At 49.8% G+C, this 21,935-nt stretch overlaps 2 protein-coding genes across 4 annotated transcripts in view; one reads left to right on the top strand and one right to left on the bottom strand.

Moving 5' to 3' along the window:
* Positions 1-21,935, top strand: part of lt (vacuolar protein sorting-associated protein light) — a 175,820-nt gene that overhangs the window by 96,817 nt on the left and 57,068 nt on the right. For all 3 annotated transcript variants that reach the window (XR_013313229.1, XM_077657307.1, XM_077657308.1), the window contains 2 exons: positions 17,064-17,239; positions 20,085-20,277. Coding sequence is in view for 2 of the 3 variants with exons in the window: in XM_077657307.1 (XP_077513433.1) it covers positions 17,064-17,239; positions 20,085-20,277 (369 nt within the window). In the remaining variant the exon portion in view is untranslated. The remainder of the gene's footprint in view (positions 1-17,063; positions 17,240-20,084; positions 20,278-21,935) is intronic.
* On the bottom strand, positions 884-14,879 carry LOC144126333 (uncharacterized). The gene is made up of 4 exons (XM_077660406.1): positions 14,859-14,879; positions 8,161-8,643; positions 7,485-8,079; positions 884-1,065 (listed from the first exon to the last, which is right to left on the bottom strand). Exons 1-4 carry the CDS (start codon positions 14,877-14,879, stop codon positions 884-886), a joined length of 1,281 nt encoding a protein of 426 aa, XP_077516532.1.

The following is a 21,935-nucleotide window of genomic DNA, read 5'->3' as shown; positions in this document are numbered from 1 at the left end:
TTTCAATTTCAAGTTGTTGAACTTGACTATGATAGGGCGACATTTTGAGGGAGAATACTGGTCGAGGTGATGTGCGCATTCTATTGATAAGTCTGATAGGTTGTCGATGATGCCTGTAAGGGTTTCTTTCACACTGTCTTTAGTTTCCTTCCAACATTTGCATGAGTCAGGAATGCCTCAGAAAAGCAGGTTATTGCGCCGCAATCTGCCCTCGAGTTCGTCGAAACGATATTGCAAAGAATCATGCTGCATTGACAACGCTTGTAGGGAATTTTGGATGTGGGTCGCTTTTACAGCAAACTGGTCTAGCATGTCTGTTTTTCCCTCCAAAATGTCCAAGCCTTCTTGAATGTGGCCAGTTTTTTTCTCTACGCTTTTTTGGCTGGTTTTTATGGTTTTTATGTCCACGACAAGCTCAGCCTGATTCTTTGCAGATCGAACAGAACGTGCCTGCACATCCTTAAGAAGGCAAAAAACGGCAGCCATTTGTTCAGAAGGCTCGTTCGGGAAAGAAAGGTTTTCGAGCGCGGATCCGAAGTGAGTGTTGAGTCCTGGGTTTGTTTCCACATCCCCGGAACGCAGTAGCAGGAAGAGCATTGAGAAGCACTCACAAACAACCTCAAGAAACACTTGTAGGCACGGGAGCAACAGCAAGCATCGATTACTGCTTTTATTCGCATAGAGGGAAAAAGGCCTAAATACCCGCGGAATGCAGAAGCGCGGTTCATGAGACATACTGTCAGAGTTGCTCTCGTGCCCACTGAAGATGTTGTCAGGTTGACGGTCGTTTAAGTAGCCAGTGGGTGCGCACGGCATCGTCGATGACATTGGTGCGTGATAGGCCGTGTGCAGTGATGGTAGGGAAACCAGCCGCAGATGGTCATCAAGAAGCGCCCATCTGAGGGTATCCTCTGAAGGTGACGGCGGGGGAACCAGGCTGGATGATAGGGCGTGGGCCGATGTCGAAGGGCACAGAAGCAGGAATGCAGAAGCGCGGTGCATGAGACATGCTGTCAGCGTTGCTGTCGTGCCCAGAGTGATTGAGGAGGTGCCGTAAATTCAACCCTGCAATTGAAAAATGTGGGCTTTCCGCCTGTGTGGAGACCTAAAAAAAGTGTTTTGTAGCTACTAGAAAAAGGCCTCCTGCTCTTTAAAACATGTGTCAACCCCAGAAAAGCAATAAAAAGTCGGCATTGGAATTGCCAGCCAAGTGCGCAGCGATGGGCTGCAGTGTCGATCGGTGCTTGCCGGTAGGCCTCAAGTGGAAGCAGAAGCGTGGTGCATGCGAAAGAGGGGCAGCATTGAAAGCGTGTCCTATATATTAAGGAGCCTAAATTAAATTTTAAAGGAAAAAGGTGTGAAGTAGGCAACGCGAATTAACCGAAGAATAAAGAAGAAGAAGAAGCATTCGGTGAGGTTGATGATTGATGGAGAAGCATTCGGTGAAGTGGAGAGAGATGATTGGTGGAGAAAAGAAGAAGACGACAACAAGGCATACATGGACTAACACCGAGGCTATAAAAGGGCGAGTGAGAGCGAGGCCCGAGGGGGAACAGCAGAGAAGCGGAGGCTCCGGCGGGTCAGGGACACATCGGCTGGAAGAGAGCGACGCCGGCTACTGCTCCGGTAAGCTCGCGTTCTACGACTCCGCATCGTGGACTTCCTGCCATGCTGTGGCTCCGTTCCGGGGAGTCAACGGAGGACGCTACCACCTGCTATGGCCAGGGGTGTCTCCAGCGCTGTTGCCACCCATCCGGGTAGTGCCCCCAATGACAACAACACCGGCATCACCTCCACGGGCGCTTGGACCGGGATCTTGTACGAAACAGCCAGCGACGCCAGCCCAAGCGCGTCGAACGCCGCCAGCAACACCAGCCCAAGCACGTCGAACGCCACCTCGACGCCGGCTACGGGATCCATACAACGCCGCAGCCGCACCGAACCAACCGTGAGCACGAACACCGACCACGAATAGTAGAACGCTAGTAGTAGACGCTGGTAGTAGTGTGCCCGGGTCGTGTGTATTTATAGCCTTTGTGTGTTGTGTTAGTTTTGTTAGTTTTGTGTTCTAGTGTGTGTGTCACGTAGGGTGTATTAAATGTGCGTTTGTGTGGGTACACCCGTCGCCTAGTCCATTCCGAGTGTCCTCCGGAGAGATCCGTGACAAAGATAAGTGGCGAGCCTGTGCCAGGATCTATTTCCTTTTTTCTTTTTGCTTTGTCTCGGTTCTTTCCGATCTCTCGACGGCAGAAAGTATGGATTTGGCAAAAACGTTAGAACTGGCGCTCAAGCTGGGGTTAAGCAAAAAAGAGGCGATGCGTCTCTATGACGAGGAGGCAAAGAGGCAGAGAGAGGAGGCAGATAGGCAGAGAGAGGAAAGGGCGCAAGCACGCGTGGACGCTCGTGAAGCAGAAGAATGCGAGGCGAAAAGAGCTCGCGAGGCAGAAGAGCGAGAAGAAAAAAGAGCTCGTAAAGCGGAAGAGCGCGAGGCGAAAAGAGCTCGCGAGGCAGAGAGAAGAGCTCGCGAGGCAGAAGAGCGAGAAGAGAAAAGAGCTCACAAGGCAGAGAGAAGAGCTCGCGAGGCAGAAGAACAGGAGAAAAGAAGGATAGAACGGGAGAAGGAGTTTCTTTTGTGGAAACAGGCGCATGTCGCGGGAGGATATGAGGAGATCACGGACAATGATCAGCGTTCCTTAGCAAATACAGGATCTCCTAGACTGGCCAGAGTTTGTCCAAGGAAGCTGATGGCTCCTTTCGATGACAAAAGAGGTGATCTGGACGCATATCTGCAACGATTCGAGCGGATAGCTTTGGGGCAAGGCTGGGAGCGCAGTGAATGGGCCACGGCATTGAGCATGTGTTTAGTCGGAGAGGCGCTGAATGTGTTTGGAAGGTTGCCCACTGCTGATTCCATGGACTACGAGAAAGTCAAAAAGGCGCTCCTCCAAAGATTCAGGCTTACGGCAGAGGGTTTTCGTGAGAGATTTCGCACCGCGAAACCTGAGGATTCGGAAACCGCGAAGCAGTTTTCCTGCAGGCTGACCAACTATTTGGCAGGTGGCCTGATATGTCAAACACAGAAAAGAGTTTTCAAGGGGTGCATGACAAGCTGGTCACAGAGCAATTTTTAGCGTGCTGCAGCTCAAAGCTAGCGCTATTCCTGAAAGAAAGAAAGTTGTGTTCATTGGAAGAGTTCGCAGACACTGCAGACCAATTCCTCGAGGCTCAAGGGCTAAGAAATTTGAGTAAGGCAAAGGAGGAAACCCAAAAGACCCTAGAGACAGATGCGGCAAAACCAAGAGTATATGGCGGTGCATCTAAGGCGCCAGTAAGGTGTTTTCTCTGCGGCAAGGTGGGACACCGTGCAGCTGACTGTCGGACTAGTAGCGCTGCCCAAAAAACACAGATTGTGTGTCAAGGTTGTAAGAGGAGGGGTCATACTCTGGATGAATGCCGATACAGAACGCAGGACCGAGCTGCATGCGTTGTCGACCCTAGGGTAGAACTTGTCACGCCATCCGAAGTTCCACACCTGAAAGGAGAGCAAATGCCGCTGGAAAATGAGGCAGTGAGTGGAACACCCAAGTCGAAAGCAGCAATGCCAGTGGTGGTTGGGCAAATAGGAGACCGTTCTATATTGGTGCTTAGAGACAGCGGAGCCAACACAGTCTTGGTTCGTAGAAGCCTGGTGAAGGACGAGGATCTTACAGGGGAAGCGTCGGCCGTCACTCTTGTAGATAGCACAGTGAGGTACCTTCCTGAAGCAAGGATTCTAGTGTCCACGCCATATTATACTGGACAGGTAGCGGCAAAATGCGTAGACCAACCCATTTACGGCGATGATTTTTGAACCGAAGCGGTGGCCTTGTGGTAGAGCATCCGCCTCGCATTCGGGAGGTGCTGGGTTCGATGCCCAGTGCCGCCGGGTACCCACCGGTTTTAATGGGTACAAGATTTCCCCTGGCCTTGTGCTCGGCTCTTCTGGGTGAGATGCTTGAGAAAAGGGTCTTGACCACAGTTGCTCTGATGGATCAGTGATAAGCTCCGCCGTCAACAACGTTAAATCCGCCTCGTACGGTAGAAGCCCATTTAAAACCGAAGCGGTGGCCTTGTGGTAGAGCATCCGCCTCGCATTTGGGAGGTGCTGGGTTCGATGCCCAGTGCCGCCGGGTACCCACCGGTTTTAATGGGTACAAGATTTCCCCCGGCCTTGTGCTCGGCTCTTCTGGGTGAGATGCTTGAGAAAAGGGTCTTGACCACAGTTGCTCTGATGGATCAGCGATAAGTTCCGCCATCAACAACGTTAAATCCGCCTCGTACGGTAGAAGCCCATTTAAAACCGAAGCGGTGGCCTTGTGGTAGAGCATCCGCCTCGCATTCGGGAGGTGCTGGGTTCGATCCCCAGTGCCGCCGTGTACCCACCGGTTTTAATGGGTACAAGATTTCCCCCGGCCTGGTGCTCGGCTCTTCTGGGTGAGATGCTTGGGAAAAGGGTATTGACCACAGTTGCTCTGATGGATCAGCGATATGTTCCGCCATCAACAACGTTAAATCCGCCTCGTACGGTAGAAGCCCATTTAAAACCGAAGCGGTAGCCTTGTGGTAGAGCATCCGCCTCGCATTCGGGAGGTGCTGGGTTCGATCCCCAGTGCCGCTGGGTACACACCGGTTTTAATGGGTACAAGATTTCCCCCGGCCTGGTGCTAGGCTCTTCTGGGTGAGATGCTTGGGAAAAGGGTCTTGACCACAGTTGCTCTGATAGATCAGCGATGAGTTCCGCCGTCAACAACGTTAAATCCGCCTCATGCGGTCGAAGCCTATTTGTGGCCCTTTTGTTTTTTCTCACGAAGTCGGGCAGCCGAAAAGCTGGACAAGCCCATGACCGTAGTGATACTCTGAATCGCTTCTGACGAAGGACCATAGTGTTTGAACCTGACGCTGGTTAGAGCGTACGAGTCTTGAGTCGAACTCTTCACTGGGGAGTGAAACACGAACCACCTTTGCAGGCTGAGTTGTTCGAAACTGGGTTTGCCTCCGAAGGGGCGCAGCGGGGTTTGCGGAGCCTCCTCCAAGCACACACCCCTGAAGAAGGCGGGCGCCGGGCCGGCGGTGGCTTGTACCCATTTTGTGGGGTTTGAATGAGGAGATAAGTACGTTCTCCCCACTCAATCGCGGCTGACACGGTTCAAAGCCACCCGGACCCCACGCAGTGATCGCGTACGCTACCGAGCGCTCGCCGATCACGGCGGGCCTTGCTCTGAGGGAACAAAGGAACGACACATTGGCTGACACAAACAGGCATTTATTGCTACAGAAACAATAACGCCAGGTAGCAACAAGGTACGCTAATGAATCGAAGTCGTCTGACTCACCAGCAAGGTTCCGAGCGAATGTTCGCCCGCGCTAGGGCAAGGGATATAAACTCCGCAGGCCGGACGGGACGAGTACGGGAGCCTGTCTCCCCGTCGCTTCTTTGCCCCGCCGGCGAAGAGCGGAGCCGCGAGCGACGCGTCCGCTCGCGGCGATTATCCCAGCCGAAGACCCCCTGCCCCCTCTCCCGCGCGCGGGCTTTGGCAGTCTCCCCCGCAGCGATGCTGGCGCCCTCTCTTGCCAGTTAATGTAACTGACAAGGGAATGCGCTCAGCCTCGAGGTGAGACCGCCGCTGCACGGTGCCTCGCGGGAAAGCAAACTCAGGGGGCTGCAGGGCAAGTCCCCACATCCCCCCAACCTTAAATAGACCCACGCGCCTGAAGGTACATGCTATGGAGGAGTCTCCTGGTCTTCATGTGCTTGAGGCACGTCTTGCAGCGGAGGTCATGCCGACAGCGTCTACGCAGACTTCCGCGGTATTCCGAAGGTGGCGTGAAGGTCTCCGCTGGGACGACTCGTATGGCCCGCGGACTACCGTGTCCGCAGGCCCGCGAATCGAAGGCCGGTGGGAAAACTGCAGGCCAGGATCCTGCAGTAGTCGCCAGGGCAGCAGCAGCCGAGGTGACTGCTGACTGGTCTCGCCACAGCTGCCCCGGATGGATGCGGCGAACAGGATACAGGCCGCTCCGTCGCAGCAGGTGGCAGCGAGACTATGTGCACTGGTCAGCAAGCCTGGGTGGCTCCACCGGATCTGCAAAATTGCCGAAACGCTCTCGGCGTGCCTTTAACGTAGGTCACGGGAGGGGAAACGGCATCCGCAAGGGCCTCGTGGCACGGTGCCTAACTCGCTAGCAAAACGTGTCGGCGGCTGTGCAAACGCAAAGTTCGAGTGAACAAAGCCCTTTCTTGAGTTGAACGAGACTGCTCAGTTCATGCGAGGTTACAAACAAAAAAAAAAACGGGCGGGCAGCAAAGTGCGCCCCCTCTCCACGACACGGTCCGGTGGCCGTGTCTCTTTTAACGTGGTGCAGGCAGCTCCGAAAAGCCTCAGGCCTAACTACCACTCCGACAACGACCGTGACCACAACAAAGACCCGAAACGGGTTATGTGCGCACAGCCGCGAGACGTCAGCTTTGTGGGGTGGTCCTACCTTGCTCACTGCATAAAGCAGCTTTTGAGCGGTCGGCGCCCATCGTTTATAGATCCTTTTCAGTTCCGCATCTCCTCGCCGCGCCAACAGGGAGCATGCGGCCCGCCGCCGCGCCCGCCACCGCGGCGCTGCTGTCGAAGTTTGCGCCAAGGAAGTGCGTCGTCTGCTACAGACGCGTGCCGTTCCGCTGTCCTCCCGCACGGCGCTTAACCGAAGACATTGCTCACGCTTCGTGGCGTCATTATTTGCGCTTCGTAAGTTTAAATAGTTAAACTACGTGTGCGTAGAAGCGACCAGTGCTTTAGAAGCTTTAGAAAAAGATGGGCATCGGTGATTACGCTTCGCTTTGGGCAGAATAGTTGCTTTCGTGCGTCTGTAGAATGCGGCGTTTCCATCGCATTGCGTTTGAATGGTGACCTTACCCTTCTGTATCAATCCCATTGGTCGCGAGTAATTTTTACTCTTGCTTTCCAAATGCGAAAGTGAGCAAGACAAGAAAGCCTGAACGTCTGCCCCGATTTTATTAAAGATTAGAAGAACCCTCCAGACTAGTCTCGAGAGGTTCCATAAAGCGACTTATTAGTTTTCAAGGCACATATAGAGAGCTGCCCAATAAATATCATGCTGACATTTTTCTGCTGCCTCTGGTAAATACTTATAGAATAAAAAAAATCACACACACGTCTTTAGTACTTACAGAATAAAAAAATCACACACACGTCTTTAGTGGAGTTGCATCAGCGAATTCCAGTTTATTAAAACTCCTCACACACTTTCAGGCATCTTCCTTGTCACTTCGGTCATTATTTACACAAGCTTTGCTTTTTTACGTTCCCTCCGAGCTCTATTGGCACTGTCGCTCTCTTGGCTCTTCTTCCGGAAAAAAAAGTGCATTCGTGTGACCAAATAGAAGTGTACAATCTGTGCTGTAAAATCACAGCTATGCTCTGGGCAACCGATACAGTTTGTTCCTCTCTTCGCAAGGGCGTCTAAAACATTCCAGAAAAGGTCCCCAAAGGCTTCTTTTTTTGATGTTTGCACAATGGTCTCTTCTATGCTTTTCACGCATGCAAACAGTTTCCTTGAAGGACAAACAAGGCTGCCAGTCACAAACTCTCGTTCAATCACAAGCATAGCTTCAGGCGGTAGAGAGTCTTGTGAAGCCATTGTATCGCTTTTGCACTCCATGCAGGAGGTCACCTTCATCATTTTATGGGCCACGTATCCCGCTAAATAGTACAATGCCGCTTTTTCTGGACTTGAAACACTGTACACGTCATCGTCAAATGGGGCTGACAGCCCCCTCGAAGGCAGTGATGTGAGTCGCTTGAAGACTTCATCTTTAACTTTTCTCTTTTGTAGTAGTGCTTCACGCCGCTTCTCTCCAAGGCTCTCAAATGTGCTCAGCAAAACTCGTTCATCCCCTGCTTCACAGTTCCCTTTTGTGGCAAGCTTAACAGGTGTGTAAAGGGAAAGTAGTCTGAAAAGCTGGCTGAATTTGGTGACGGTTGGATGGTCTTCGTCTCCTCCGAAGGACCTCACGAGCCCAAAGAATCGCTGCACAGCAAGAAATTTGAGCTTAACAACTGTGATTATGAGGAGTTGAAAGAGGAAACATGATGGAAGGGATACGGTTACCTCGAGTGGATCCTGGTTCAGGCTTGCTGTCAGAATGTAGCTCACGCCTTGGTTGAACAGGAACTCCACAAGTGACAGCACAGACATCAGTGTTACACGTAGGGACTCGATAGTCTGCCTAGATGCGAACAGCTTGACATTAGGAATAGATTCCGTCTCGTTCAACATTGCCAAGAAGTCGTCCAAGAACTGAAAACATATAAATGAAAACAGAAAACAGTGTTTTGAGAAAATTGGTGAATGAGTGCAAAGTTTTAAGTCTCGGTTCTTTCCCCACAATAAAAAGGCGACATAAAACAATTCTGGCACCTTAATTTTTGGAGATCCCTTTCGTATTCCAGCTGCAGGAACCTTGGAGTTCAGAATGTCAAAGAGGTCATTTAGTAGCATCGTGAACTGTTCCGTTCCAAAACTGTCGGCGAAACCAGGTACCATCATTTGTCTGTAGACCTTCAGGCCAATCGACACACTTCGGCTGAAGAGCTGCAAGCGAAAATGAGTAAAAGAAATTTGTCAAGTTTGGAAAAACAAGATTGCAAATTAGTTTTGAAAATGCCTGGACGCTGACAAGCACAGATGTAATGTATAAGCATGCAGTTTTATGGCACCAACTGCTTACAACGTTTACAATGACCGAATGGCCCGAGCAACGCAGGCTCCGCTCTCTACTCCTGTTGCGATGTGCTTGAGCGTAACACCGGGCGAAATTGCAATTAGGCAAAAAGAAGACCCGAGCCTGAAGACCTGCTTCCAAAGAGTCGGGGAAAAGGTGAAAAGAAAGAAGAGCTGGACGTCATTCGAGTATCAATTGGTAAATGGTCTTTTGCACAGGGGATGCACATTTTGTTCAGGAAGGCGGGTCCAACAGCTGGTGTTAGCAAGAGATATGCGAGAGATCGTGCTTCTTAGGACATGACGCCATTATGGCCGGACACCAGGGTGTTCAAAAAACGGTGTCTAGGATCACCGAGGAGTTCTTTTGGCCGGGTGTTCAGAGTGATGTTAAGCGCTTTGTTTGCTCATGTGACGTGTGCCAGCGCACAGTTCCGAAGGGAAGAGTTGGTCCCATACCTCTGGGCAAGATGCCAGCCATCGACCTACCGTTTCAGCGAGTGACGATTGACATTGGGCCAATCTCTCCAGTATGCGCCAAAGGCAATAGATATGTGCTTACTCTGGTTGACGTGGCCACTCGTTATCCTGGCGCTATTCCACTGAGAACTATTGACAGTATCCAAGTGACGGAGGGTCTCGTGGAAATGTTTTTGCGTTATGGGTTCCCGAGGGAAGTTTTGAGTGACCGGGGCTCGAACTTCACATCGGAACTAATGAAGGAGGTTAACCGCCTCCACTTATCTTTGTCACGGATCTCTCCGGAGAACTCTCGGACTGAAAGAATGGACTAGGCGACAGGTGTGTTGTATCCCGTACCGTTGGGGAACTGCCCGGTCCGATTGCCCGGAGCAGCCGGAGCACCACCACGTCAAGCACCCGCCACGTACATACTTCGACCAACTCCCCTTTATTCCAGTTCAATGATGAATATATATACAGATGTGCGAGTCAGCTGACCAGATAGGGCGCATGCCTAGCGCCACCTAGTTTATACAAACATAACTACAGAATACAATACCACATTATTCCCCCTCAAAAGAGTTAGCAACTAACACTGGAAAAACACAATAAACACTCAATGTCTTTCATAGTCTTTAAACCACACTGGTGGTCTTCTTTGTCTCGTCGAATGCCTCAGTCCTGGAACGTCCCTTTCAACTGGCGTCTGAACAGATGGCTGCTGGGGTGGGTCGTGGTTCTCCTGCTGTGGTTCGCCAAGTGGTTTTGCTGATTCAGGCGAACAACTTTTCGGAACTGTAGGTGGTGGAACTGGTTGGGGGCAAGGTACCAGCCGACTCCGATTCCATGTGCGGCCATCATTGAGCTTGTAGGTATCTTGACCACATTGGTCCACAATGGTGAATGGACTCGAGTAGCTCAGAGCGCCCTTAGGCACGTGACCAGGCAACTTGACTCTCACCGGTTGACCTGTTGTTAATGGAGAGTACTTTGCAGCTCGTCGACGGTCAGTGTAAGTTTTACTTGCTTGTTGCCTTTGTGCTACTCTGCTGTGGATGGACTTCATCGCTGCCTGCGGATCTTGAAAAAACTCTTTACCTGGCGCTCCTACAAGATCAAGTTTTGTTCTGGGATGACGGCCGTGAAGAAGGACGGAAGGCTTCACTCCTGTGGTCGCATGCGGTGTGAAACGGTAGACTCCCAGGTATTCGGTGATAGCTTCCTTCAAAGGCCGATGTTCTTGTGCGCAGACTTGAACGTACTCTTTGAGTACTCGATTAAACCTCTCTACCTGCCCGTTAGCTTGCGGATGATAGACTGCCGAATACGTATGAGCGATGCCACGTTCTTTGAGGAAACTGTCAAACTCCAAGGCTGTAAACTGAGCACCATGATCACTCACAATCTCGTCTGGATATCCTTCCCTGCTGAAGATGCTTCGCAGAAAGGAGATGACTGTTGCAGTTGTCACCCTTGCTGAGAAACAAACCTCAGGCCACTTGCTGTAGTAATCGATGGCTGTAATGGCAAAACGGCAATCTGCCGGCACTTCGGAAAAAGGGCCCACAATATCGATGCCTAGCTTCTGCCATGGTGCAGATGGGAATGCAACTGGCTGCAGAGGTGGTGTCACGGGTTTTGCAGACTTGTCAACAGATTGGCATACCGCGCAGGATGCAATGAATTGTTCTACTTGCTTGCACATAGCAGGCCACCAGTATTGCTCACGTAGTCGCTGCTTTGTCCTCGTTATTCCCGGATGAGACTCGTGGGCTGCGTCAAGAAGCCGTGCTACGAGGGACGAAGGTACTACAAATTTGTCACCACGAAGCAGGAGGTCTCCAACGACTGAGAGCTCAGTTTGCACCCGGTAGAACGGAACTGCTTCGGCAGGCAACATCTTCACTGCGGGCCATGCCGATGTCACCCACTTTATAACCTGCTGCAGCAACGGGTCCTGCATCGTTTCAATGACAAACTCTTCATGAGTAATGCATGTTGAGACAACACAAACAGTCTCTTCTTCCTCTTCCTCCACACGACCTGGAAGGGGCATCCTTGAAAGAGCATCAGCAACAGTATTCTTGTCACCCTTGTGAAATTCAATCGTGAAGTTGTATGCCAACAGCCTGGCGTGCCACCTCGCAATCCGGAACGGTCGGCGACCTACTCCCTTTGTACTAAGGAGTGTGACCAGAGCCTGGTGATCGGTGCGTAATATGAATGAACGACCCCAAAGGTACACTCTCCAATATTCGCATGCCCACAAGCAAGCAAGGGCTTCCAATTCCCCTACAGAATACTTCTGTTCCTGTGAAGTAAGCCTGCGAGAAGCAAAAGCAATCGTCACCAGTTCATCATTCCTTGTCTGTTGCAACACTGCTCCCAAGCCAATGGATGAGGCATCCGTAGTGACAATAATGTCACCCGCAGGATCAAATAGCTGTAAACATCTTGTGGCCAGGGAACATTTCAGTTGCTCGAAACAAGCTTGTCTTGCAGGGTTCCATGTGAATGTGGCATTCTTACGTAGCAACTCTCGAAGAGGCTCGACAACCACCGCATAGTCAGGTATAAATTTGGCGTAGTAGCCTACCATGCCCAAGAATGAGCGCAGAGTACCGACATTTGTTGGGGCTGGCACAGCCTTGATGGCGTCAATGTTACTTTGTAAAGGGCGTATTCCCTTGTGACTGATTCTGTGACCAAGGAAGTCGACTTCTTGCACATTAAAAATGCATTTGTCATTCAACTTCAATCCAGCCTTTGCAATCAAGTGCAAAACTTGTTTCAAATTCTTGAAGTGCTCTTCACGTGTGCTTCCGTACACAATGACATCATCTATGTAGCACAAAGTGTTTTTGCAGTTCTGCAAAATAGTGGCCATCATTTTCTGAAACGCAGACGGTGCTGATGCAAGACCGAAACAGACGCGCTTGAATCTGTACAGTCCACTATCGGTTATGAAGGTAGTCAGTTCCCTGCTTTCAGGGCTTAGCAGAACTTGGTGATATGCAGCTGCTAAATCAATCTTTGAAAAGTAATTTGCGCCATGAAGTTTGTGCAATATTTCTTCCGTGTGCGGCAGTGGAAATTTGTCAACGACAATCGCTTTGTTTGGTTCGCGCAGATCGACACAAATTCTTATCTTGCCGTTTTTCTTTGCTACTACTACGATTGGAGACACCCATTCAGACGTGTCAATCTTTTCTATGACATCTTCTTGCTCAAGGCGCTGCAGCTCTTCGCGTACTCGGTCTCGCATTGAAAATGGCAAACGCCGCAACTTAGCAACAACAGGCGTGATTCCTTCTCTTATCTTGACCTTATGGACAAAATTTGTTGCAAGCCCTAACTTGCCATCAAACAAGTGCGGAAACTGGCAAAACAGTTCACGGTCAAGGCCTTCTGGCGCTTGCGTAATATGGGTGCATTGCAATGACGTACCGTTGATTTGCAGACGCAGCGTTTCGACAGCGTCGATGCCGAGAATGTCAGTACCGTCCTTGACGACGTAGAAGAGAATGTCGGCCTGCCGATCCTGGAAGATGACTGGCGCCGTGAAACACCCCTCGATGGTTATTCTGCGGCGAGAGAAATCGTAGAGTGACGCTGATGTTGGCTGCAAAGGGAAGCGTTTCAACCTTGAATACGTGGCGTTCGACAGAATGGAGACAGCAGAACCCGTGTCTACGAGGAAACGTATAGGAACATCTTGTACGAAGACTTCTGTGTGTATCCCTCCTTTGCACTGCCGGTCGAGAAGCAACACGTTGAGATCGCCGGATGCACTGCAGGTGTCGACTTCTCGGACAGCAAGGGCCCTTTCGTCAGGCATGCCGCTTCTACAGACACGCTGAAAATGTCCTCGTTTGCCACATTTGCTGCAAGTTTTACCCCGCGCCTTGCATGTCTTGGAATCTGCAAGATGCCCTGAAGACCCGCAACGGAAACAGGACTTCGGCTGCTGCGAACGCGGTAACTGCGTTTCTGAGCGGCATGGCATCCGATGTTTTTCGACCTTTTGAACGCTCGCAGCCGATGACTGCAGCTCAAGTGAGTATTTCGTGGCTTCTTCGATACTGTTTGCAATAGCCAGTGCGCGTTCAAGAGTGAGCGAAGTGCCTTCAAGCAGTAAGCGTTCCCGAAGAACAGGGTTGCACGTTTTCGCTACAAGTTGGTCACGAATAAAATCGTCAGCCTGCTTACCGAAGTCGCAACTTAATGCCAGCTCACGCAACGCCGTGACGAACGCTGTTGCAGTCTCCCCGGGCAGTTGGGTGCGTTGTCCGAACCGATGCCGCTCCACGACGACGTTCGTTTTAGAAGTGAAGTAAGCGTCCAACGTAGCCACCGCTGCATCGTACTCGTCGCTCGTACCGCTTCCTTCCTTTCCTTCTGTAGGCGGCGTCGACGATTTCTCCTCCGGCAACGCGTAGTACAAGCGTTGGCCTTCCACACCCAAACAGTGTAGCAGCAAAGCTTTACGGCGCGCAGGTGGGTGAGCGTCGCTCCCGGACGCCAGGAGATAGTTCTTGAAAAGGCGGTGCCACTGCGTCCAAGGAATGGCGGGCTTCCCGGGCGTCGGCAGGAACTCGGGCGGTTGATGCAGGCTCATTGCTTCCGCGTTCGGTTACTTCACCACTCGTCGCCAACTGTTGTATCCCGTACCGTTGGGGAACTGCCCGGTCCGATTGCCCGGACCCCAACGGTACAGGATACAACAAGGTGTACCCACACAAACGCACATTTAATACACCCTATGTGACACACACACCAGAACATAAAACTAACACAACACACAAAGGCTATAAATGCACACGACCCGAGCACACTACTACCAGCATCTACTACTAGTGTTCTACTATTCGTGGTCGGCGTTCGTGCTCACGGTTGGTTCGGTGCGGCTGCGGCGTTGTATGGATCCCGTAGCCGGCGTCGAGGCGGCGTTCGGCGTGCTTGGGCTGGCGTTGCTGGCGGCGTTTGACGCGCTTGGGCTGGCGTCGCTGGCGGCGTCGCTGGCTGTGTCGTACAAGCTCCCGGTCCAAGCTCCCGTGGAGGTGATGCCGGTGTTATTGGTGTTGGGGGCACCACCCGGATGGGCGGCAACAGCGCTGGAGACACCCCTGGCCGTAGCAGGTGGTAGCGTCCTCCGTTGACTCCCCGGAACGGGCTCAGGCACGGCAGGTAGTCCACGATGCGGAGTCGTAGAACGCGAGCTCACCGGAGCAGTAGCCAGCGTCGCTCTGTTTCAGCCGATGTGTCCCTGACCCGCCGGAGCCTCTACTTCTCTGCTGTTCCCCCTCGGGCCTCGCTCTCACTCGCCCTTTTATAGCCTTGGTGTTAGTCCACGTATGCCTTGTCATCGTCTTCTTCTCTTCTCTGCCAATCATCTCTCTCCACCTCACCGAATGCTTCTCCACCAATCATCTCCCTCCACCTCCTCACCGAATGCTTCTTCTTCCTCTTCTTTATTCTTCGGTTAATTCGCGTCGTCTTCTTCACACCTTTTTCCTTTAAAATTTAATTTAGGCTCCTTAATATATGTGACAAAGCGAAACTACTGCACGCAGTCTGTGATAAACCAATGGCAGCTATCTAAGACAGTCAGTCACATGGTATACCTTGCTGGCACAGCCAGTCATGGGGCATGCATTCTCCAGTTGGTTTTTTAACTGCTGTGCTGCTGCTGGGCAGAAGCAACGTGAATACAATGGTGAGACTGGTACATTCTGCATGCACGTTCTTTGCACAAGCTTTATCGCAGCATCTGCTCAACTCTGCTGAGGATCGGAGACACGGAGGCTGACTTACCACCAGTTTTCGTATTCGTTTTCGTATCGTATTTAGTAATATTGACTCCCTAGAGCAGCTCATTGGCAGAAATGATTTCAGCGAGACGCACATGGCCAGTCTTAAGAGCTTGGAAAGAGCCGTGATGGGGCCTGCATGAAGAAGCAGACGTGCATAACTGACCTTTTCAAGAAATAAACACTATCTTTGCCTGACTTAGCATTTTTGTAATAAAGGAAGTCCACTTACTACAAACCTCAAATGCAACAAACGCAATGCCCGTGACCATCAGGTTCATTATAAGTGGGCTCGACTGTATTGAAAAGGGCTGCAACTGGGGCTAGTTGGAAATGCATCCTTGAAGGTCGACTGTATTCACATGCCAAAGCCAAGCAAGTAGCAGCTGTAAGGCTTCTGGACCAAAAAAGTAGAGCAACTTACTGTTGCAGTTGAGAGGTGTGCTGTCAACTGTAACAAGATGGATGGCTGGCAGGTAGAAATCTCAAATTCAATTTGTTCCTGCTGAATCTGTCTACTGCAGAATGCATTTGGTTCAGGTGAGCCATTGGCAGTGATAATCTGGGCAGTGATGGTATGGATGATATAGATGATAAGGATAGACCTTGAAATGTGCGTTTTCGGTGTTGGTACCTCGTCTTAGTTTGTCTTTCGAATTAATGCACATGTAATTACTGATTTGAAAATTGCGTCTCTATGCAGTGATTTGGTCAATTTTTACTGAGGTACCAATTGCAAACCCTAGCTGTGTTTCTTCCACTTGCTGTGAGTGGGAGTACAGCGCAGACCACTAGTAACCCTTGTCACGGAAGTCGGAAATATGTGTGTTATACATGTAGCCAAAACCACTTTTTTATGCCTATGCACAAATGCTAATGCACAGTGTGTTGATGTGTTTGTTTCATTTTTTTTTAGTGTTCATTGTTTATCGCCTATGTACGCTGAGCTCTGTGGTAAGCAAACTGGTGGTCACGTAAAATCACACTATATACAGTACTCTGCTGTAAGTCATTTCTTCAACGTCAGTCTAACTATGTCACCTGCAGAATAGAGACCTCTCCTGTATCGATCCAAATAACCGATCCAATCATATGATCCCCACTTGCTTCCTAATCTCATCCACCCACCTGGCCCTGTGACACCCCCTGAGTTGAGGTTGAGGTGTTGAATGCTACAGGTGGGGTTAGCCTTGCTTTATCTGCCGGCAATTGCTCCACCGCAGCGTCCCTTCGATATTAACAATGCCGCATCTACCCCGCTAAGCGCACAGTCTCTTAAAATAGCACACATTCTCTCCCGTAGTCACCATCTATGCACACAATCACTCCTCACAGTCCACATCACAGTCCACTCCAGAAGTCACCATCTATGCACATATTCACTCACAGTAGAACATAGGCCATTGTGGTGCCACAATCCATACACACATTCACTCACAGTATAACGTAGTCCACTCCGGAAGACACCATCTACACACCCATCTGTGACACCCCCTGCTGCACTTACCCTCCCTTGGAATCCGCTCGGTTATGTCAAGGGACCATCAGTTATCTTGCCTTTGCATCATATGCCCTACCCTACTGTAAGTGGTTATGTATAAATGGTCTGACAAGCAGTGGCGCTGACTTCCAGCTGACTTTTGCTAGGAAGGGACATGACCTTGCCAGTCATTCTAGCCATACAACCAAAGTGATGAAGGGAAAGCGAGCCCAAAGCATAATTTGAGTAAAAAACGACGACACCTTTGCAGACAACAGGGTCAGTGAGTTCGGGGGTTTTACCTGCTCTGCAGTTCACTTGACAGGCTTGTCAAGTGGTTCCTTTGCACGGGTGCGCGATCACTGCTTTTCTCATGCATAGCTCACCAAAATGAGTAGTTTCTGTGACTGTTGTGATTTAACTTGGTACCTGATGGAATGCCTACCACAGAGGGTGCATTTACTTCAGTCATCCGAACCTTCCCTTCCCTGTCTTTCAAGGCCTGGTCTTGAAGCAGTTTGATCTCCTTCCCTGTGCAGGGTTTCCTGGAGCTCATCAACGAGTGGGACCCATCCCTGTACAGCGTGCCAGCAGTGGTCAATGCAGTGCGCGACCGCCTCAGCTACGAGCCATCCAGCGTGCCCCTGCTCAGAGGGCTGGCCCACCTCTACTCCCTCGAGGGGAAATTTGACCTCACCATCTCCATCTATCTTGAGTGAGTGAAGGAGTGGGAGAACGCTGTCGCACATTCTTCCATGCGTTTTCCAGCCTGGGCTTGTGTGGAAGGGATTGACTCTTTTCAAGTTATTGCATGCCTTGCAGCCTGCACAGCTAAAAGGCATTAGTACTTCAATGGGGGCAAACAGAACGGTGTGAGGAGTTATGCCGAGAATGTGAGAGGAACTCGGCAAAACTGTATGGGGAGGCAGTCAATGACCCAAAGGTTAAATAATGGTTAAATGCTCCTCTCACCCAAGAGTCAAACATTTATCCATTTTTGGGCAGTGGAATTGTAGGCTTGGCAGCCACCAAAGGAGGTTTAGTGCCATAAACCTTTCCTTCTCAGCTTTTTTTCTGTCTAGTCGAACCCACATGTATCCAACTTGCAAAAAAATGCCTGCGAGTTCGATATAACGTGTACATAATTTGATATAAAAGTAGCAGTAAATTTAACAGCACACATTGAGATGAGCAAAAATGTATTTTGATGATAGCCACTTACTGTGTGCATACATATTACCGAACGAAGTAGTCATGAATTTATTATGGTACTTCATCTTCATTGCCTCAGAGAAAATATATTTTTCAATGTTATTGATGGACTTTGAAGAGCCGAGACCGTAGCCTTGTATCGATGCACAGTATATGAACAAACCATGCTGAGCGCACGGATCATGTGGGCACAGGTTCTTTGAAGCCCTCGTCAAAGTTCACTTCAGTGATGTCCTGGTTATCCGTGACATCGGCAGTGATGTCTTTGTCCACAAGCTCTCCTGCGTTCTCAACATCGTGGTCTGCGGAGACAAAGTCGCTTACAGTTGCCTCATCACTAGGAATTGCCTCAGCACTAGGAAATTCGGACCACTGGTTCCACAAATCATCAAGACCCGCGACAGCTTCGTCGAGCTCACCCGACAGAGAATTTGCTCAGTCTTCTTTGGCAAAGCAGAGATGAGAATGTCGGAGAAGTTCTCTGTAGCTTTGTATCAGAGCGAAAGCCCTACCTAATCCCCCTGTTCTTCAAGGTCAGGTTGATATGAAAAATGACCTTGGGAGGTAGCGGAGCTCGAAATAAAACAAGTAACAAAATTAAAAACAAAATGAAAAATAAAGAGGGCAAAATATTTTTGAAAAAAAAACAAACTAAAAAGAAAAACTAGGAAAACAAAATAAAAACAAAACTCCCAAAATAAAAATTAAAACTAATTAAAAACAAAAATTAAAAACAACATAATAAAAATAAAAATAAACATAATAAATGTAAAGAATTCCTTGAAAGAAATGTGTAAAGGATTGCTGAAAGAAATGTGTGAAGAATTGCAGACAAGCAGCTTTCGCTCTGCGTTAAGGCTCAGCAGAATTGCGGCGAGCCTGTGTCAGTTTTTGACATAATTCTGCGACCCACTTAGCATAGACAGCGCACTTAGGAAGTCAGTTTTTAGGTATCTTCCAATCGTCAGTTTCTGCAGGAGCCGTTCAATCAGATGTTGATACAGCTAACCTCCACTGCATGTATTATCCCCTGGTCCAATGGCTGAAGCACCGACATATTGTTCGGCGGCAGGAAGTGAATGAAACGTTGCTGAAACTTGCACTGCAGCAGTGGACACAGCTGTTGTGTACGGTGAGGCAGACATCCAGGAACCATTTGTCAGCTGTGGCCTCAGCATCTTCATACGCAGCTGTGCCTACATGTCTGGCGCTGCGAACGCCAGATCTCTTCTCCGCGTTAGCCCGAACACCTGCCTTGCTCTTTAAAATGGCGGTCAGCGTGCTTCTTGGAGTCTTGTACGCTGTGCCGACTTCGTATTTCTTCTCACCTCATTCAACTTGCTTGATAATTTCCAGTTTCAAGGAAAAGGGAAGGTTCTGCCGTGTCGCGGCTGCCATCACCCGTACACAGAGACAATGAAAACCACGCGAAATTGCCGATGGCAGCACGATGCACATACCATGCGTGCGAACTGCGTGACAGTGAAGTGCGGGCACAACTGGCGCAAAGTGCGAAAGACACATATTCTGGTTGGCTGGGTGCGCACCTGGCGCCTATGTCATGGAAAATCCGCGTCGTCATTGTTCTGCGCGCTACACAGCACCATAGCAGCCACAGGTTCATGTGGGAAAGCTAACCTCCGGAGGTGTGCTGAAAGAACCAGCTTCTTGAGTTGCCTGGTGTTACTTGAAGTTTAATCTATCGGATATGACGGCTAATTTTTGTACAATATCGCCGTACATTTGCCTATATATTCATGCTGTAGCTTTATGGTGCTCAAAAATTATTTGATAAAAAGGACAATTCAATCTAACTGAGTTCGATTTAATTAGACTCGACTGTATTCAGATCTAGAGATAACTCAAAGGTTTGTTGTCAGAACATAGGCAAACATATGGTTTGGTATTACATGGCCTGGCACTCACGCCTGCCATGGCGCCTGCAAGGGCAATAATTATTTGGTAGAGTGAGGGCACTTCTCTGCTGCATCTTGTGCACTTTTTATTTTGATTTTTGAAGGGGCACCTGTACGTTGGTGTGCAATAACATGATATAGAAGCAACAAGCTGACTTGTTTTATCTCCACAATGATGTTGCAGTATTGGGAGACGTAACTCTGCTCTTGTTCTACACATATGACACCCATCTGTCCTTTCTACAGGCAGGGTGTGTGCACTGTGCAAGTTGCAGCTGCAGCTGCCAGTGATTGTTTGCCCGTTGCTCAAACATCATCACTGTGGTACGGTCTCATTTCGTAGGCACTAGCACTCAGAAACCACTCTGTGCTTCCGAGTCTCCCGTGTAGATGTCTTCCATGCAGACAGAGCGGCCGTTTGTTGTCTCGCAGGATCGGTGCGGCAGATGCGGTGTTCTCGCTGGTGCAAAAGCACGGCTTGTACGGCGTGGTGCAGGAGAAGCTGGCGTTGCTCATTCGGCTGGACGAGGAGAAGGCCACCCAACTGCTGGTGGACTCCACCGATCGCTTGCCCCCTGCCACCGTTGCCGAGCGCCTAAGGCCACAGCCGCGGGCCCTGTTCCGTGTGAGTGCTGCCCCTTCCCTTCTGCCAGGCGGATTTCTAGGGTTCACTGTGTGTGTGCTGGCAATTGTGAACGTCAATGACATCACTGGAATGCCTCAATTACGAGGATGGAGCTAGTTTAAGTTGATTTTACTACTATGGCACAAAAGCTGTGGGAATGTTCAGTGGTCATAGTGCATGCTGCCATACTTTATTTTTTTTTTGTGGCTGCAGAGATTTTTCATGCTTTAGTTTTATTACCAGTAGCAAGACAACGCCAGAGCTTTTCTCATTACTAGACAGCCAGTGTGTAACACCCATATTTCCACTTATTGGTCCAGCTCTCTGAGACAACACAGAAGGAGGTGTACATGGCATTAGTTCAAAGCTGTGAAAGTGCGTATTTTCTCGGGAAAGCTGAACGCTTGGTCCGGGTGGGGTTATCCGCTTCAGGTGGCAAGGAAATCAACTGATAGGAAAAATGTTTTTTTTTTTTTTGCATAAAATCACGGTCAGCAGACTAGCAGAAGTCAAGTGTAAAAAATTATGCAAGAATTTTCACATTTGAGCACATTTCATTCGTCTCCACATATGTGGACATAGTGCCTCAAAGCTGCTACATGAACGTAAACACTGCAACATTTTCTTGCCATTTCTAACTGTTCGTTAGACATGAATGAATGTTTAGCTGTGAGATATATAAGCTTTTGAGAATTCTTCTTTAGTTGATGGCTTATGAAACAGATAAAAACAATCGTTCTGTGGTGACAGGCAGAGGAAAACTCCACATTTCTGGAACCAAACGTGGCTCTTGGATGTGCAGCCTTCGTGTCTGCACCGTTGTGCGTTTGCCAAAGCGTGTCCAGAAGTTGGGGCCACTGGTTGCCTCCATCATCCTTCTTGCGGTGTTTTGGCTTGGAGCAAAACTCCCCTTGACCTACTTCACTGAAATCTTGGCATTTGGCGCATTGTGTTTGGGATCTTTGTGGACAGCTGACAAAGTGCTGGGAGCTGATACCATGCGAAGCTGCCAGCGTTTGCATCCTAAACAAAATATTACGGAATTAGTCGATCTGAATAGCAGTTTACCAATATCCCTCAAGAGAAAAGTGTACACCAGCTCTATCTTACCGGTACTCACCTACGGGGCAGAATCATGGAGGCTAACAAAAAGGGTTCAGCTTAAGTTAAGGACAACGCAGTGAACCATTGAAAGAAGAATGATAGGTGTAGTGTTAAGAGACCGGAAGGGGGCAGAGTGGGTGAGAGAATAAACGTGGGTTAATGACGTCCTAATCGAAATCAGAAGGAAGAAATGGGCTTGGGCAGGGCATGCAATTAAAGGGCAAGACAACCGCTGGTCCTTAAGGGTAACGGAGTGGATTCCAAGAGAAAGTAAGCGTAGCAGGGGGCGGCAGAAGGTTACGTGGGCGGATGAGATTAAGAAGATAGCGGGCATTTAGGGTGGGCGCAGCTGGCAAAGGACAGGGTTAAATGGAGAGACATGGGAGAGGTCTTTGCCCTGCAGTGGGCGTAGTCCAGCTGATGATGATGTCGATCTGTGCTCAGTTAACCAGTATCATTCAGCCTACCGTGTTGTTGCCTTGGCGTTCCTCCATTTCATCATCGGAGGAGTCACTGTCCCGCCTTTGTTGCACTGTTCACCCACAATGAATGCT

This window comes from Amblyomma americanum, chromosome 3, assembly GCF_052857255.1.
Source record: "Amblyomma americanum isolate KBUSLIRL-KWMA chromosome 3, ASM5285725v1, whole genome shotgun sequence".
NCBI lineage: Eukaryota > Metazoa > Arthropoda > Arachnida > Ixodida > Ixodidae > Amblyomma > Amblyomma americanum.
Note: the sequence above shows the minus strand (reverse complement) of the source record. Positions and strands in the feature narration are given on the sequence as shown.